The sequence below is a fragment of the Pelobates fuscus genome, chromosome 11, assembly GCF_036172605.1.
Source record: "Pelobates fuscus isolate aPelFus1 chromosome 11, aPelFus1.pri, whole genome shotgun sequence".
Taxonomy (NCBI): domain Eukaryota; kingdom Metazoa; phylum Chordata; class Amphibia; order Anura; family Pelobatidae; genus Pelobates; species Pelobates fuscus.
In genome coordinates, this window is record NC_086327.1 from 77,076,492 (window position 1) to 77,097,127 (window position 20,636).

General features: G+C 39.2%; 1 protein-coding gene across 1 annotated transcript in view; it reads right to left on the bottom strand.

Moving 5' to 3' along the window:
- The window catches only part of OAF (out at first homolog), a 38,011-nt gene extending 17,727 nt beyond the window's left edge, over positions 1–20,284 (bottom strand). The window contains exons 1-3 of the mRNA XM_063436928.1: positions 20,106–20,284; positions 18,657–18,925; positions 4,776–4,910 (exon numbers count right to left, since the gene is read on the bottom strand). Coding sequence (XP_063292998.1) covers positions 4,776–4,910; positions 18,657–18,875 — 354 coding nt within the window. The 5' untranslated portion in view covers positions 18,876–18,925; positions 20,106–20,284. The remainder of the gene's footprint in view (positions 1–4,775; positions 4,911–18,656; positions 18,926–20,105) is intronic.
- Positions 20,285–20,636: the final 352 nt, after the last annotated feature.

Here is a 20,636-nt window from a genome sequence, read left to right on the forward strand (position 1 = left end):
ATAAACTGTAATGGTTATGGTGCCTATACTCTCCGTTTAAATTCAGTTTAAAACTACTCAGATAATTAATTGACTTAAAACGTGTTAGGATGAGATCCATAAAGTAAAAGAAGTTTACAAGGAAAAATAATAATAATAGTTGCACATCCCCGTCCCTCTCAAAAAAAAATTAAATAAAAAACAAAACAAACAAAAAAACGACAATTACATTGCATAACACTACATTCAGTAATGTGGGTTCTTCCACATCAAATTTGTTTTCTTGAATGCCTCTGTTTCACAGCAAACATGTCATAAAAGTCTGGGGAAATCCAGAAGCCTTTCATTTTCGATATAGATTATAATTTTTTTTTTTTATTTTTTTTTTTTTTTAAATGTGTCCATTTAATTCTATGGCACGGAAAAATGCATCAATTAAAGTAGCACTCTAATGTTAGGAACAAAAACCTGTGTCATGGTGCCCTGTCCCATAGTCCGCCCCTCCCCCCAAATAAAATACAAAAAATAAGGGGTCATAGGAAAGCACTGGATTTAACGCTTTTTGCAGTGTCGAAATACACTTGGCGCTGCTCTCCTCTCTGCCTCACATAACATCAGGTCTTCCTCCTACGATGGACCAAACCAATGATCTTCAGAGGAGCATTGGGGGACCTGATGTGCATGGCAGCAAGTGCCTCGCTCATCCAATATTTATAGAAAAGCATTAAATCCGGTGCTTTCCTATGACCCCAGGTTTCATTAGGTCAGTGCAGCAGGAGCACCTCTAGTGGCGGTCAGTATAACATTTCTAAATGCAATTATTTACATCAGAAATTGATATGGCTTTGTGTTAAAGTACCACAAATGGAGGAATTTCTAAATATGTAGAGGGGAAGGCTGCAATGCTGGGAGCATCAAAATTAGTATCGATACCCCACATTGTGCAAGTGAATCTATATAGTCATAAACTTATTTGAACTTTAAAGCTTGTGCTTGTTTTCCTGTTTTGTATTACATGCTGCCAAATTTCAAATTTAGAGTAACACCACATCACGTTAAAGAACACTTAGAGCACCAAAACAACTTTAGCTTTATGGAGTGGTTTTCGTGTATAGGTCATACCTCTGCAGTCTAAGTAAACGGCTGAGAATTGAGTAGTGAAGCTGCACGGCATGATCTATACACCTAAACCACTTGATTAAGCTAAAGCTGTTTTGGTGCTTAAAATATTCCTTTAAGCATTTTGCAATAATTTAACCCCTTAAGGACGCATGACGGAAATTTTCCGTCATTGCAGCACTCCCCTTAAGGACGCATGATGGAAAATTTCCATCAAAAATGAAAATTAACCCCTGATTGCCACAATCGTGGGGTTAATCTGCCTGTAGTGTGTCTCCCTATCGGAGGCACACTACCATGGGCAGTTTCACTGATTCAGCCCATGTGATCACTCTGACCGGGAGTCAGAGCGATCACATGTGCTGCAGTGAAACCCGATCTGTTTCCCTGCAGCTCCGTGTGAGCTGTGAACAGCAGAGAGACAGATCAGTGCTGATCTGTCTCTCCCTGTAAAAAAACAAAAAAACAGATAGTTACAAAATCCCACCCCCCCCCACCTCTTTCAAATAAAATTGAACCCCTTCCCTGCCCTTTGATCACTGCCTGCAGTGATCAAAATACAGATCACAGTATTTCACTGTGATCTGATTTTTTTCTTTTAACCCCTGAGGGTTAACTTTTAATTTTTTTTTTAAATCCTCAGGGGTTAAATGTATGTAATTAATTCTTTTAAATATTTTAAAATATTTATTTATTTAGCTAAGGTGGGTAGAAGTTAGTAGGGAAATTTGGGGATTTACGGTTAGGCTAGTTAGGTGTTAAAAGTTAAAAAAAACAAAACAATAAAAAGTTAAAAAAAACTTTTGAAAAGTTTAAACAAAGTTTTAAAATAGTAAAATAAGTTGTTAAAAGCTAAATAAAACTTTTTAAAAGTTAAAAAAAAACTTTTAAAAAGTTTTAAAAAAATGTTTAAAAAAGGGGGGAAATGCGTATTACCGCTACACTTGGTACAGGCTAGCGAAAAAATGATACCACGGTAAGGTTTCAAATATGCCTTTTGAAACACCCTGGGTGTCTTCTTTAGGAAATGGTATGCCTTTGTGAAGTAAATGGAAAACACAACCTATTAAAAAAATTCCAAAGTGGGGCATGGACCCAGCGTAAAAATTCTACCTTGTGTCTCAAATGTGCCCCTTCAACGTTGTCATATACCTGGTAAAGGTACATACGGGGGTATTGCTGTACTCAGGTGACATAGCGGAGCAACATATGATGTATTATACTGCTGTAACACATATAAGGTTTGCAAAATATATTTTACAAACTCATTGAGTATGTCAAAAAGGCATATAAAAAGCGTATTACCAGTACACTTGGTATAAGCTAGCGGAAAAATTATTTCATGCTAAGGGTTAAAATACATCTTTTGAAATACCCTGGGGTGTCTTCTTTAAGAAATGGTATGCCTTTATGGGGTAGCTGGAATAATTAACCTACAAACAAACCTCCAAAGTGGGGTATGGACACAGCGTAAAAATGTAAAGTTTGAAAAAACTGGAATGACTGTCTCAAATGTGCCCCTTCAATGTCCACATATACCTGGCAAACGTACATATGGGGGTATTGCTGTGCTCAGACGACATAGCTGAGCAAGATAGGAAGTATTATATAGCCGTAGCATACATAAGGTTTGCAAAATATACAGTACAAACTCATTGTGTGTGTAAAAAAAAGCAGTGAAAAATGCTCATTACCACTACACTTGGTACAAGCTAGCAGAAAAATGATCCCCCACTAAGGTTCAAAATAAGCCTTTTGAAATACCCGGGGATGTCTTCTTTAAGAAATAGTATGCTTTTATGGGATAGCTGGAATAATTAACCTACAAACAAACCTCCAAAGTGGGGTATGGACACAGCGTAAAAATGTAAAGTTTGAAAAAACTGGAATGACTGTCTCAAATGTGCCCCTTCAATGTCCACATATACCTGGCAAAGGTACATATGGGGGTATTGCTGCGCTCAGACGACATAGCTGAGCAAGATAGGAAGTATTATATAGCCGTAGCATACATAAGGTTTGCAAAATATACAGTACAAACTCATTGTGTGTGTCAAAAAGGCAGAAAAATAATGCTTTTACCACTGCACTTGATACAAGCTAACGGAAAAATTATCCCACGCTAAGGTTCAAAATTTTCCATTTGAAATACCCTTGGGCGTCTTCAAGAAATTGTATGCCTTTTTGGGGTAATTGGAAAAAGCAGCCTGCTAACAGATTTAAAAATAGAATACGGACCCATTAAAACTCTCCATGTAAATTCACACTTAAAAACCTGAACTTATCACATCTCTTTCACAGCACTGTAACTAAACAAAATAGTGTCTGGGTCATACATTGGGCATATTGTTTTACTCAGAAGAGGTAACTGAGCATACTTAGGGGGAATTTATGACAGTGGCACTTATCAAATGTAAGAAATACCCAGCGAAAATGCAACATGTATGTAAAAAAAAAAATATTAATTTTTTTTCTCACCACAAAATTTGAAATAAATTGGTGAAAACATGGTGGCAAGTTAAGGTATACTATATGCCTAATAACATACCCTGGAGTGTCTGCTTTCTCAAATGGAAGGCCTTTATGGGGTTATTTGAACAGTCAAATGGCTATAATGCCACAAATTCAGACATATGACCATCTATGAAAATTCCAACTATAGAAACTGAAATAGCATGGTCTCCTATATGGCACTGTAGCTTCACAGAATAGGGGCAAAGGTATACAATGGGGGTATCGTTGTACTCAGCAGATGTAGCTGAACACAATATGGGGTTCTGTACAGGGATAGCACACACTAGATTTACGAAATACACATTACAAAAACCTTGTTACATGTGAATATGCCAAAATAGAGAAAAAACACAATTTTACTCCAATATTTAGCAGAGATTGGCGGTGAAATGGCTACGCAAAAAGTGTCAAACTAACCTTCGGTATAGCCTGTGATGTCTACTTTATATAAATATATACTTTTGTGTGGCAATTCTGTTTCCTGTAATGGGTATTAAACTTCTAAGACAAACATACCAACTTCTAAAATTGTTTCACATTGAAATTTTATTTTAGACCTTGTAGTTTGTGACCTGTAACTTTCAAAATAAACTGAAATCCTACACATATTATGTACTTTGTAAATCAAGACACATAAATTAATTGATTTTGACTTTACTTTTCCTAAGCTGTACATATTATGCACACATTATTATTGCCAAAACGTGAGGAAAAAAGTGTTTTTTTGTTTTTTCCACATTATTTTGCATTTTTTTTGTAATAATTGAGATTTTATACATGTATAGGTCACATCAAATTAAAGCCCTTTTTGTTGTCTAAAAAACGGTATATAATATGTGTTGGTACAATAAATGAGAGAGATGCAAATTGCATTTGAACACAAACAGCAAAAACTGCAAAAATTGCTTGTGTCCTTAAGGGTATGTCCAGCTTCTGAAGCTGTGTCCTTAAGGGGTTAATAAACCTATAACAAGCTTTGTAAATTAATCATTTGTATAGGATTGTGTTGCGATTTGAGTACCTCCCAACCTGATCCTGCTCTCTCTGGTACAATAAAACTAAATAAATTCACAAACACCCCTACACCATATTTTTTTTTTTTAGCCTTTACTGAATAATTCACAATTTCATAGAATAAAAAATGTCTATAATAACGTTCTCACCTGACGTAGTTTGGCCATGGACTCACTGGGGATAATCTCATTGCTCTGCAGCTGAGTAATGAAGCAGAGAGCCTGGAACTGACTTTGTCCTCTCTCTAGCTCCCCCAATATCAAGACTCTGAAAATCTTCACACTCTGGAAAGAGAAGACAAATAACATATCAAACAAGCATTTTCTCTCACTTAAGTCTTTGGCATTATAAACACCTTTAGATACCTTGCTGACCAATTCGCCTCTTTGGAAAAGCTAGTGGCCTCCATTAGTCATATTTGTCTGGATGACTTTTTCCGTTTGGGAAAATTGGTGCGGATTTTAGTGCTTTGCACTGGGAACAAATGGTCGAGTGCCACCTGCACTCACTGCAGTATTTTCTAAAGATACTGCAGTTTGCTAACATTTATTTCTGTATTGACACACAGCAAGACAAACCTTCAAAGCAACTAGATACAATGCAGAGAAGACTTAGACTGGCAAGTAGAAAAGTCAGGAATATGTTAGGTCACACACAGAAGTGAACAGGAAACGGTTAGGAATTATGAGGTAAAAGAACTACAAACAAGGACTGACCAGATTGCAAATGCAATTTCAGTAGGTCATGCCTGCATGCAGTGCAAAGAGATCCTAATTCTGTGGCCAAGTGAAAATGATACACATTCACACACACACACACACACACACACACACCAAATATAGCGGTGAATGAACTAGGGGGAAATCCGGACTAAGTAGAAAAAGTACAGAGTACATATCTTGAGAGGGAACAGATGTAAAATTATGTGTATTTACATTTTAACTGCCTTAGCTTGGGGCCCTCAGTAGGTCGTGAAACTTAAGTGAGGAGAAAATAAATAAAATTAAAAAAAAAAAAAAAGTTATACACAAAACAAAAATCTCCCTTACAAAGTCACTACCATATACACACACACACACATACAAGTCCAGTAGCTGGTATAGATCATAGAAAACTATTGTACAAAGAACAGTTTGTGAGGAAGTAGTGATCACTTTTTAAATAGGATATTAAAACACACAAAAAATACACTATTGCTTGAGATTGACTGTAGGCAGATCTTAATTTTTGTTTTATTCTTTATTTTTATAGTGCATGAATAAACTTAGAAGCTTATAATAACGTTTTACATGAGTATGCACAAAAAGTTGAAATTATGTTGGACATAAAACGTTGGAGTACTGCACTTTTTTATACAAATGACACGCTAAACAGAGGTCTAGAGGCATAAGAATATGCAGAGACAAGGGAGGCGGGGCTTGACCGCCATGCCAAATGGTCGACGAGACTTGAGCTCCTCAACCATTTGCAGTATTTACTCAAAAACATGGCAGTACAATCGCAACAACGAATCATACTGACACAGGGTGAAGCCGGGAAGCAGTTGTGCCACTCATATATGTGACTTACAACCGACCTGTCTGACTTGCGGTCTGGTTAAGGCCTAACCTGGAGCTGCGGCCGACCTCTTGGGCAGGAACCTGCCGGCTGCCTTGGGGCAGAGTCCCGTATCCCCTCTGTGACTGGTGGGGGTCCTTTCCCGGTCCTTTCCCCTACATCACTTGCCACTCAGAGCCTACCTACCTGACCTGAATCCCGCACATCATCCCCGCAATGGCAGGAGTGTCCCCAAGATGGCGGACGCATCTAACTCCCTGATAAGCACAACTCCACATCCCGAAGGGGCTCTCTAGAACCTCGTGGAGCAATCTCTGCAGCGGTTGGATGCACTCTTCGCACACCCAGGCCAAAGGCCACCAGAGGCAAGACCCTACAGCATCGCCCACACCGACAGAGGGCTGTCTGCCGCAAAGGAGGAAGACTGGGCTCTCAGAGCCTCCCTCTTCGTGGCTCGAAGATGCTGGCCTACATAAGAGCCTGGGGCTGGAAATGTGCTCCCGCTCGCTCCCACCATGCCTATACCCAAACTGGTCTCGAAAAGGACTGCTTGAAGATTTCTACCAGCGCCATTGGCTGAGTTCCTGATCCTACCCAAGTGTTGCTCCCTAACTGGTGCCTGCGCAAATATACCCGTCAACACCAAAGTAAAACACTCAGAAAACAGCTCAAAGCCATAGAACAATACGCTGAGGGTATTCTACTCCCCTGAGGAAACTTTAACCTGTTCCTATATTCACAAATGGACACAACGTCCCATACAGCAGACATCTGCACGTAAACAAATGGCAAAATTGTTGGGCCATGCCCAACTGTACGACTGTTGGCGCACTACCCACCCGACCGATAAAGACTTTTCTTATTACTCACACGTCACACAAACATATTCCAGACTAGACATGTTCTTCCTCCCACACAGATTCCTCCACCTGATACAATCCAGTAGTTATGGTTCGATCACGTATTCGTATGCACGTATGCGCCCCTGTCTCCCGACATAACAATAACTACTCTTCCACAGAAATCGTTGAAGTGGAAACTGAACGACCTTCTCCTTAATGATCCGGATATAATCTCCCACCTCAGGTATTCCTTACATACCCATTTCATCACGAACACAACACCCACCTCAGCCCCACCCGTCACGTGGAATGCTCACAAATGCGTGCTACAGGGCGAGATAATTGCACTGGCATCACAACACAAAAACTCAGGGAATCCAAAATTCACACTCTCATACGAAATACAGGCTCTGGAAACTAAACACAAATGAGATACGTGACTAAGCACGTACACAGCTAAACGATCGGCTCTGCAAGACCTATTAAATGCCGAAATCAAACACGCATTGCCTTTTTGTCAAGCTCAGAAGGCTCTTCATCTGGGCACAAAAACAACCCAGAACGCCATACGATGTCCTGACCATAAATAAGTCCTGGGGAGGATTGGGTCTTCCCCACATGGAAAGATACTACAAAGCTATCATGTTATCCAGAATTTATGAATGGTCCAAATACCCGGAGACACGCCAATGGACTATACTGGAGGCCTCCGTGTTCCAGATTCCTCTCCGCACAATCCCATGGCAAAAAGCACATCCCTTGACACTGCTCTTCGACCACACCACACATCTAACAACCCTACCCATGCTTAAGACCTGGGCAAGATTATGTGAAGCCGACAACATATCCCCTTACCCGTTCCCGCTATGCCCTATTATCCACAATCCATCTTCATACAGAGACTACAAGCCATAACCTACTAAGGTATCCAACAAATACATGACCTACCCTACCTGACACTAGGCTCCATACTCGAGGGCCACCCAGTGGCCAGATACCCCAACTACAATGCAAACGTTCCTCTTTGCCCAGGTGCTACACTTCTTACAAGCCAACCACCCCCTGCTGAAAGGATTTCGCACTCTCTCCGACTTTGAGATACATTGCAAAACCCGAAATGTTAAAACAAAACTGCTCTCAACCTTTCTCCAGGCCAATCACACCATCCACCTACCTCCCTACACGGAAGCATGGTCCATGGACCTTAATACTAAGTTCACACCACCCCAATGGAAAACAGTTTTTTCCCAAATACACACAACAATCTGCACTAATGTACAGGAGAGTGGCTACAAGCAAATCTCCAGGTGGCACTACTCCCCATCCAAACTGCATGGTCTGTTCCCCAACACACCGGATGTGTGCTGGAGATGCGCACAACCGGGGGCGTCCCTTGCGCACATCTGGTGGCATTGCCCAATAACCCAAAGATTTTGGACTAATATAGTGACAACGACCAAGACAGGGACAGGAATACAGCTAACCCACATACACTTGTGTTCCTGATCCTACCTTGCACCCTCTCCAAGGCACAAAAAATCCTCCTGACCCACTTCTTTACAGCTGCCAACCTACTCATTCCAGTAAAATGGAAAAACTCTGCTGCTCCAACGGTCAGAGAATGGATCGATAGAGAAGACGCACTCAAAACAATGGAAGAAATCAATGCCTTTATCTCCCATAAATATGCTCTCTTCCAAGAGGTATGGGAACCAAGAACCAGCATCCTCGACACCACAGCCGGTCTTCCTTCCCCCCGCCCCCACTACCCCCTGCTCTCTTCTTAAGACATTCTCTCCCCAACTCCTCCTCTTCCACTTTCTACACCCACGATGCAAACTGCTCGCACAACCTCTAGGCTCCCCAGATATTTATTTTTAAGCAATGAAATGTGGAAGTGCGTTTGAAGGATCTAGATCCTTCCCTTTGTGAGTAGAAGTCCTAAAACATTTGTAGCACAGAGTTATATTCCATTTAAAACTATCCATTAATTGAAGTAATCTAAATACTGAGAGTTACACATGAAACAATGAATTGGAAATTCAGGACAAATTAACAGTTAAGAAAATGATTCAATATATAGTTACCACATATATTTTGCACTTGTAACTTTCATATTGTTAAAGCTTCAGCTTTTAGTGAATTTAGTTAATACACACTATTGACAGATTTCACTTGTTTTCAGTCTATTACAAAATGTGAAGCAATCTCCCTATTTAATAAAGGAGCATCATAGTTAGTGACATATTTCTTCAACCTCACATGCATTTTACCCAGTAGCTACTGAACTGGATGCATGTAATAGTGCTTGATAACAATTCTAGACACCTGCTGCTTGTGTAAATAATGGCTTGATAAAGACAAGTCTGTGTTCAAAACAGTTCCCTCATAAACAGGTCATAATTTAACATGATCTTGGATTACGGTTTCTTTTTCTCCGTAGCTCGAGGTGCAAGACAACACATGTTCGCCATATACAGTCTCCATGCAAACTGTGCAAGGTGACCATTGCCAAACGCGTGAAAGAAGAACAACTAAGCAATTCTAAACCAAGTGTAGTCTTAAAAAACCCTGACTTCAGGTTACTACTATTATTCTTCTCTGCAGACAAGAGATATGGATTCATAGCTTGTGCCTTCTAAATACCATTGCATAGGTAAGAACACTGGCTGATTAACCCCTTAACCCCTTAAGGACCAAACTTCTGGAATAAAAGGGAATCATGACATGTCACACATGTCATGTGTCCTTAAGGGGTTAAGGACTGAGCCAAATGTACACGTTGTGAACAAAACAAAACGTAAACAAAACCTGCCATTTGCGCTATATGTCTGTCCAACCGTAATTCACCTCTTTCATATTAAATGCACCCCCCTTATTATATATCATTTTATTCAGGGGAAACAGGGCTTTCATTTAATATGAAATATTTAGCTATGAAACATAATTTGAGATGAAAATAATGGGAGAAAATAAGACATTGTTATTTTTTTAGTTCTACAGGACATTTTAACTGTCAATGTCATAATACTGTTTGCTTTTACTGCAATAAAATACACATATTTGTTTTCAGCAAAGTCTCACGTGTAAAACAGTACCCCCTATGTACAGGTTTTATGGTGTTTTGGGAAGTTACAGGGTCAAATACAGCACGTTACATTTGAAATTGAAATTCGCCAGATTGGTTATGTTTCCTTTGGGACTGTATAGTAGCCTAGGAATAAAATTTACACCCATAATGGCATACCATTTGCAATAGTAGACAACCCAAGGTATTGTAAATGGGGTATGTCCAGTCTTTTTTAGTAGCCATTTGGTCACAAACACTGGCCAAAGTTAGCGTTAGTATTTGTTTGTGTGTGAAAAATGCAAAAAACGCCATTTTTTGCCAGTGTTTGTGACCAAATGGCTACTAAAAAAGACTGGACATTCCCTAATTTGCAATACCTTGGGTTGTCTACTATTGCAAATGGTATGCCATCATAGGGGTAATTTTCATTCTTGGGCTACCATAGGGTCTCAAAGGCAACGTAACCAATCTGGCGAATTTTAATGTGAAAAAAATGAAACACAAGCCTTATATTTGACGCTGTAACTTTTGAAAACACCATAAAACCTGTACATGAGGGGTACTGTTGTACTCGGGAGACTTCGCTGAACACAAATATTTGTGTTTCAAAACTGTAAAAAGTATAGCAGCAATAATATCGTCCGTGTAAGTGCTGTTTGAGCGTGAAAAATGCAAAAAAAGTCACTTTTACTGGCGATATCATCGTTGTAATACATTTTACTGTTTTGAAAAACTAATATTTGTGTTCAGCAAAGTCTCCTGAGTAGAACAGTACCCCACATGTACAGGTTTTATGGTGTCTTGGAAAGTTATAGGGTTAAATATAGTGCTGGCAAATTAAATTCCCTTTACTTTCGGCATGGGTTGTCAGGCAGGTCCCGCTAATTGTAATTAATTAAGATACCTAATTATGTAAAAATATTACATAAATATATGTGTAGAATTAATATATATATATATTTATATATATTTTTTTATTTATAAATAGGTATATATATATATATATATATATATATATATATATATATATACACACACGTATATATTTATATATAGATATATATATTATTTTGTTCTACGTGTATTTTGATATAAATATATATTAATATCACAATACAGTTAGAACGAAATAACATCTATATATTTTTTAATTATTTATTTTTAATATTTTTTTTTAATTGTATTTTTTTACGTATTTACATATTTTTTTATAATATATATATATATATATATATATATATATATAACAATAATTATATATTTAATCAGCATCAGTTTACGTGTAATTTGATATTAATAGTAAAATACACCTAGACAGTATATATATAATCTAAGTATATAATTTTATTATTTTTTTTTTTTTTTTAAACACTTATTTTAATTCTTTTTAATTTGATTTCCAGCCAGCAGGGGGACTACCTGTCATTACAGTTAGTCCCCCTGCTGGCAATGCCTCAGCCAGCTAACCCGGCCATGTGATTGTGAGGTCCTCCACCAAAACTGTTTTGCTGCTTAGAATGTCCCTTTAAAAGCCATAGCTGGCTTTACCATTAGGTTGTAAAAGTGAAAAGTAATTAATTAATACTTTTGAAATCCAGTGGACTGTAAATTAAAGTGCTCCAAATAGGCATGAAACTTCAGTTATGATTCTTTGACTTGCAGGGATTGGGGTATCCACACATTCCTGGTGGAACCACAGGTTTTACAATGGTACTGTCGCTTTGTAAGTTTTGTTTTTAAATTAATCCATTTTGTCCCATGAAGTGTCAAATACACTACAGATTACTGGGAGCTCTGCAATACTCCAAAAGCTTTGCCCATTAAGGGGCTTTTTAAGTTATAGTGTTTGTTTTAAGTTAATGTGTACTCTAGAAATTAGACTTAGCCTCCACAGAGCAGTTGCATCGCCTCCAGTGAAGTAATCAGAAAATATGAATTGTCCAATCCAATGCTTAGCATAGTCGAGCACTGTGGATATTATTATTATTATTATCATTATCATTTATATAGCGCCAACAGATTCCGTAGAGCTTCGGATATATGTGGCGCACATGCAGCAATCGCCACACTATGACAATCCAATGACTTTCTATGTAAAAACAAACATAAGAGCAACATTAACATGCTGCTGGGTGTATCAAAGCAGAATGTGAAGACAGTCAAAAGGAATAAGCTCTAGTGGTTATCAGCCTGACAGTTACTAGAAGCATTTTTGTGTGTGCGTGTGGTTTTTTTGTTGTTTTTTCGTTGGACAATATTGCAATTTCCCAGAAACTTCATTAATAGGAGTTTTATAATAATAGCACATTATCTGAATTCTCCCCAATACCCCAAAGAGCACTATACATTAGCAGTGCTTTTTTACTAGCCTCATAAACAGTGAACATTATGGAGGGCAATTACATACCCCAAACCATCAATAAAAGAAGAAAATGTGTTAGATACAATTACCTCAAACTAGTGATTAATCAATATTCCTGCTTAGTGCTCCATATAATGTCTGAATTTAAATACTAACCATAACTACATATACTGTATGCATCTATTCCTGACAATATCTCACATTACCCCAGGGAACAACTGCATTCTCTCCTCTCCCTGGTAACAAATTGATGTATAGAACAATGCACGATAATGTCTCCTATTACACAAGATCTCTTCATGCACACATACTTCAGTACTAGAAAGCCAGAAAATATGATTTTTTTTCACTGTGGATTATGTTACAGCACAATAGGCTCAGGAATCCCTACATCCAAGGCCAGCCCCCCATGTCCTCAGTTCACACATAATATCTAATATTTTTTGGATCAGGGTAACAAAAAAAACTGTCTGAAAAAGTGATTTCTAACCATGACCTACATGTGAGAAGAAATGGAGGGGGTGGAACACTGGGAATGGATTTTACACAATACCAGGCTTAGAAGACTGATGAGTTTACCGGACAAAAAAACAAAAAAAAAATTAAATGCAGGGAAAAGAAATTTAACCCCCGTCCCCACCTCCAGAGACATTATGTGAGTTTGAAGAAAAAATGTAATTTAAGAAAATTGTATAAACAGATGTATTTTCACAAAATGGTGGTAAAATTGCTATTAAATAAAAAAAAAAAAATGCAAGTGGGATAATGCAAGCAATGTTCCATGCCAGATTCACATGACAAAGTCCAATCTTATTCAGAACAGGAGAAACTGCCACATCACACACTCCCTCCCACAGAAACTTCATTATTGATAACACATGTACAACACAAACCCTGGCTCAAGTAACAGAAGCACCACAAAAGCTTAGTTTGCTTTGCCTATTGTATTTTAATTTTACCCGATTAGATTAGGAAAGAATATGGTAAATAAGCATTGAAGGGTTTTAGGGCCTAAAAGTAATATGTAAACAACTCTCTTCAGAGAGAGACTACAGCATTATCACTGTCTGATTATCAGGCCTGCTAATGAAACATTTGTTCAGATAAGGTCTCTGATGTCTGGAAGAACAGAGTTTGTTAAAAGTTTTGACCGGGACCTAAATGAGGTACATGGCATTATCTTGGCAGCTCCTTCTTCAGTTTTAAGTTGCCTCAGGGCTACCACAAGTTTATTCACTACAGTGAGAATGAAGAGTAAAGGCCAAAATAGCCAAGTTGGCAAAGATTTTAGGTAAGAAGTTAAATATGCTTCCAGTTCGATTACTTTGGTCTACAATTTGAAATCCACTTTGAATTCTTACTTTAGTGAATAACCCTATTAGTCTTCAAATGCTAAGTAATATATAGAAAAGCAACTTCATAATAGGTTTCCTGTGTTTGAGGGACATCGAAAGAGTGTGCAAATAAAGTAGCAGATTTATTTACCAGCTGCCTGGAGACTGAAGGATATAATGTGCCTGCTCCTGCCATTGGGGACCTATTTTGGGTCCCAACCCAGGGTTACACACTACTAATATAGAAGGAGTCTCTGCTAAAAGGGTTGAACCCAGCTAAAAAAAAAAACACAGTTTGCAAACAAATGCATTCAAGAAAAAGCTATTGTGTTTTATGAAAACCACAATTTAGCCATTTGTGCACAATACAGAGTGTTTACATTGCATCCTAGTCCATTGCTGCAACGTGGGCAACCCCTTAAGGACCAAACTTCTGGAATAAAAAGGAATCATGACATGTCACACATGTCATGTGTCCTTAAGGGGTTAAACACACTTTCTCTACCATACTTACAAATTATTATTATTTGCTTGAATTGACATCCATTCAGCCTCCCTACCTTTGGAAGATCTAGGGAGGATCCTTTCCCTGCGTCCAGTGGAGCTAAAGGGTCCTGAAATCTGCTCCCTCACGCACCATTTACTGATGCCAAGGCCAGAGTGGCATCACAGCATGGCACGCAAGGGAGCAGAGTGAGAAGGGAAGGAATATTACAGCTCCCTCGCTACCTCCATTCTGCACAGCCGCCCGCCTTGGGTAGCCATCGCTGAACGCGCTGACAAACACCCAGGTGCCAGGACAAAATTCCTAGTCTACATGGCAACCTGGCACCTGGGATTTGTCGAGCCCTGTCTTAGAAACAGGGATCTATTTACTAAAGTCAAAAAGGGAAACCAATGGCACTGCATTAAATTTGTGAAATAATGCCATTTACTAGCTGGCTGTTTCACTAGATATTTTTCAGGTGTATCACCTTTATTTTGATGGGAGCAAAACTGATGCATATAAAACTAGACTGGTACTAGGTGGTGATGTGGGTTATGGTCAAACAAATAGCTTTCTAAGCATAATAATTACACCTGCTGCAATCATACAGAATGGCTTGTTAGCATACTAATGGTAGCAGGACCCCATATATTTTGCATGTCGTATATTGGCAGTATGAAATAGTAGAGGAAATTAAAAATTCAGAGGACTTGAAAAAAGTGTGAATAAAATAGAAAATACGGAGTCAGGTTTCACATTTTTGGGTGTTTTACAAAATGGACATTTAAGAACCATTTTGCTTTACCATATTCCTTGTAAATCCTCAGTTGAAAAGCAAGTTACTATCATGTTCTGACATCAAGTCCACATAATCAGTTTCCTAGAGAATTAAAGGGACACTCCAGGCAGCCAGACCACTTCTGCCCATTCTCTCCCACTACTCCTAACCCTGCAAGTGTAATTATTGCAGTTTTTTATAAACTGCAATAATTACCTTGCAGGGTTAACTCCACCTCCAGTGGCTGTCTACTAGACAGCAACTAGAGGTCACTTCCTGCTCTATAGCACAGGAAACCTGTGCTAGAGCGGCGCTGGACGTCCTCGCGCTGTGTGAGGACCTCCAGCGTCGCTCAAATCCCCATAGGAAAGCATTGAAATTATTTTTCAATGCTTTCCTATTGGGAGCGCTAATGCGCATGCGCGGCAGGTCTCCTCGGCCGGTGGGCGGGATCATTCTCGCCCACCGGCCGACGCAATGGAGCCGCTGCCTCAGGTAAGTGACTGAAGGGGTGTTCACCCCTTCAGTACCTGGGGATTGGGGGGTGGGAGGGAGAGGGACCCTCCAGTGCCAGGAAAACGGATCGTTTCACTGGCACTGGAGATTCCCTTTAAATTCCTGGACTACATACAAAGTGTGAATTACTCTTTAGGGAATACTTTATTTAAACCTTTAAACCCTTAAGGACCAAACTTCTGGAATAAAAGGGAATCATGACATGTCACACATGTCATGTGTCCTTAAGGGGTTAAGGACAGAGGTAATTGTACAAGTTCCGACCAAAACAAAACCTTGACTTTCAAAAAGTAAGTGCACCCACACTTATATGTTAAATGTTCAAGAGAAACAGGGCTTTAATTTCACACAAAAAAATAAATAATATGCAATATATATATATATATTGCATATTACAAGTGAATATGAATAAAATCTAGTATTAGAAATAAAAAAAGACACTATAGTCATCAGAACAACTTAAATTACATTACAGCGTAGTGATAACTCCACTGGCCACTTCTCAGATGGCTGCTAGAGGTGCTTCCTGAGGCAGTGCTGCACAGTGAGCAGCACTGCTATTCAGTGTCTCCACCTTCTGCATGAAGACACTGAACTTTCCTCAGAGAGATGCATTGATTCAATGCACCTCTATGAGATGTGGATTGGCCAGGGCTGTGTTTGACTTGGACTGGCTCTGCCACCTTGACAGTCTCAGCCAATCCTATGAGGAAGCATTGTGATTGGTTCAGACCACCACTTCTGATGATGTCAGCAGACAGGGGCAGGTTTGAGGCAGACAGGGGCAGAGCCAGCAACTTCAGACGTGAATACAAGTAAGATTTTACTATATTTAGGGAGGCCAGAGTGGGATAGAAGGTGGTTTAAACGTGTATTCCTGACCCTATAGTGCTCCTTTAAGAAATAGTTATTTTCCAAGTTCTGCATGTCATTTTAACTGTGAATGTGATACTATTGGATTTACTGCAAAAAAGCACACATACTTGTATGCTGTGATGTCCCATGAGTACAATGATGCACCCCATGTACAGGTTTTATGGTGTTTTGGAAAGTTACAGGGTTAAACATATGGCTTGCCAATTAAATTATCTGGACTTTATGCCTGGGTTGCCAGGCAGGTCTCTCAATATAGAATTAATACAATCACATAATGTAAAAATAATACATAAATATACACTTGAAATAGAAAAAAATATATATCATGATACACTTGAAAAATGATATATATGTTTAAATATGAATGTGTGTATTTATTATTTTACTATAATTAAATGCTTTTACAAATTACATGTTGAGGGATCAGCCTGACACTTGCAGCCAATCATGCCGATCCGAGTCAAGTGATCGCCGTGTCATCACGATCACATCACTCAGATGGATGGGACTGGCTGCGGGGGAACTGCCTGCGGGGCAGTCCCCTTGATTGCGATCACCACTGAGGTCAAGTATGTCACCTTACGAGAGGGCTCGATCCTTGGGGGAAGGTTATGCCACCCCAACACGTTACAGCACTTATTTTGTGAGACTTCATAGCACCCCATAACGGCATTAAGGGGTTAAGTCAAACTGTATCAAAATCACCCTACAAAAAGTACTTTGCAACATTTATTGGGACAAAAAGAGCCACTCTAAGCACCATAACAACTCCAGGCTATTAATACAACAAAGAAAGATAAAAAAAAAAAAAAAAGGTTCTCTTTTGTGGTGTCAATATTATCAGAACTATACGTAGCAAGGATCTCTCTCTCGTTTTGCTGGAGAGAGCTGAACCACAGTTGCTGTTGATAGCAGGAAAGACCACTTTCCACTTTTTAGAGCCCACCTGCACTCCTCTCAAAGTGTTCCTTGTCTTGCCCTGCTTGAGACGCGTCCCCAAGTCTCAAATCTCGTCAGTGATGTTGGCATGCTGGCTTTGTTGCCAGAGTCAGAATGGAGTGACACAACGTCAATCTGTTCCTATACTTCCTAGACGGCACTTGAAGAGACGATTAGGGAGTTTCCATAGCAACCACGGCACATGCGCTGTGACTAATACAGGTGGCGAGCACAGGGGCATCCTGTAGGAGGTATTTTCTAAACTCCATTAACAATCAATGCCACTGACAGCTGAGAGAAATGCCTGCTTTTAAAAAGATTTTCTTTTAAACTATACATTTCCTAGAAAACTGCTAGCACAATGTATAGATAAAATCTTAGGCTCAATATAATGAGCATAATTTGTTTGAGGTAAGACATGTGCCCTTTAACCTACAAGTTCCTGCTGGACAGTGCTTTAAGGGATAAGATCAGACCCCCAACAAAAATGAGAGGCTACTGATTGATAGTCTTCCTTGTCAGGGAGGAGTATGTCTTTAGCCGCAGACAGCCTCTCTCAATTGTAAGGCTGAATGAATGAAATAATTAAATACATGTAGAAGCAGCTTCCATGAGAAGTACAACAAGAATTTTTTTCCTACCATCAATATAAATTAAATAAAAATTAAGGGTTACTTCAAGCATCATAACCACTATAGCTTGCTGTTCTGGATCTGAAGCGAGGAGTACTCTAGCCCTGTTTCACAGTAATAGGAAAAAATTTTTTGCAATGGTTTGCCCTCTTACCTGGGCTCTTCCTGCTCTAATTATGCATATCTGGCTTCTGCGGCGCTGCAGAAGCCAGAATCCATTGGCTGAAATCTTTAGCTATGCACTTGCAGCCAAGTATGCAATTATGTGCATAGAAATATGCACAGAATTGATATAAGCCAGCCAGGATCTCTTGCTCCGGATTGGCTGATAACACCCCAATGATGCTGTTGGAGGTGGAGATACACTACTGGTAACAGAGGGGTTAAACTCAGTATGTGCAGCATTTGAAAGCAAAACTCTGCACATAAAAACTCCAGGCACTATGATCACTTCAAATTACTGAAGTGGTCATGGTGCATGGAGTAACTCTTTATAATTTTATTTGTTTTCCAATGCACTCACAGATTGTTTTTTCCTTATAAAAAAAATTGATGTTATTTGAAAATTACACAAATAAAAATGGTACAATAATTGAATTAATTCTGAGAGGTATAGGTTTTTTAGGACCATCCTCACCTGTTTGAAGTCTGCCAAGTAGGTGACAAAGGTTCCATCAGTCTTTCGAAACTCAAGAGTAATGCAGTCCCTCTCACTGTCGGCTTGCAAAGTTTCTTCTGCTATCTGCCCATCCTCAAGCCGCACACGGACCCTTAGCTCACTTAGGCTTGTCTGGCAACACCACAGTATTGGAACAATTAGCCAAAAGAACCTCCTTAGATCCACCAGAGGAAACATCACCAGGCTGCCAGGATGAGTAAATGAAGATCCAGGGGTATCAGGGAAAACTAGAAAAAAGAGAAAGCTTGTGAACAGGACTGTCTCAGGGCAGATGTATCCGTCAATCCCGGGATATCGAGGGGTGCTAGTAGAGATGACGAGCACAAACATGTTCACTAAAGACACCTCCCAAAAAATCTGGAATTCTGCGTTTTCATAACACAATCTAACAGTAGACTTGACCGTAAATGACAAAATCAGAGATAATGTGACAAAGCAAAAGTGACTTAAGCAATGTCCTATACAGAAGCAAGACACTCAGCATGATAAAACCAAATGAAAATGAATATGCATATAAAAGAATTAAACAAAATAAAATTAAATAGAAAAAATAAATACGTAAATAAATAACCGGACAAAAACTCAGACAGGGGAGTGGTTATAGAAATGAAGAGTGGGGCAATAATTAAAAAAAAAAAAAAAAGTGAAATACTGGTGGGTGCACTAAAAGACTAAAAAGTTACCTATAGTGAGATGAAAACGGTTTCAAAATGTATGCAACAATAAATAATTTGGAAAAATTCTCTAACTCTGCTAAATCAAAACATATGCAATTCAGGTTTTAATCCGTTACAGTTCAGTGTTTAGACAATAATCCCCACTAAAAAGTTTAGAACCCCAGTAGCCATAATAAAAGATACAGATACAGAAAAAATATTTCAATAATGGGTGCAATGGAGGAGATGGTAGCCCACCTCCCAAGTATTACAGTGATGTGGAAAAGTCCAGTCTTAGAAAATAATGAAAAAATCCCACAGGCTCTCACGGTTCACACTCTTATAACGTATTGCCATGTCATAAATCTCAGCTTGCAAAAGGGTGGGTAACAATAAAAATGGGCCAGGCTTATAGCACATAACGAGACTTGGCAGTAAAGTGAGATAAAGATAGAGAGCCTGGGGGGTAAAGAAAAAAAGGTCTAAAGAGCAAAAGTGCATGAACCAAATCCAGTGAAATGTAAATCACTTGACAAGGGAATGTATCTGAAGAGGGGAACTGCTAGAGCAGGGTGGAGGAGATAAAGGGAAAAGATCGGATTAAATAATGGGATTGGAGAAATCATTAAAAAAAAAAAAAACTGCTGGCATTGGACAAACAATCCTTAGGCAGAAATGGACAGAGCCAGGATTCCACGTTGGTCCAGGATTTTATAGATAGAATGTATCCTGGAACGTTGGGTATCTGTACCTAGCCGGGCTCGGGTCTCGGTTGTCCCGGGTGATTGTGCCACATGCCATGCGGAGCAAGGTTCACGTTGCTTTCGATTCCTGGGATCACAGGACAAATAAGAGATTCTCGCAGCCCTAACCAGACTCGGGTCTTTGGATGTTCTCCCCCAGGCGGCGGCTTCCAGAGCCGTCACTTCCTTCGGGACCAGCCTCCTGGTTTAAAGGGACACACACACACTCACACAGATCTCTCTACACAATGCATCACACAAAGAGTCAGATTGGGATTTTACACGGTGACAAGAGTCGTGCTTATTCTCTAAAGTAAAGATTCGTAGTGAATTTCAGATTTATGGCCAAAATTGCCGAATTGGAAAAAAAATATGCTCTGAATCTGGAAGGCTACTTTGGCCTTAGTTTTGGAATTCACTTTGAATTATCCCTTCAGTGACTAACCGCATCCCCCCCGTGAACAGTTACATTCAGAGCACTGCTGCCCAAAAGGTTGGTGTAACAAGTACACATCTAAACCAAGAAAAGAACAATGGGA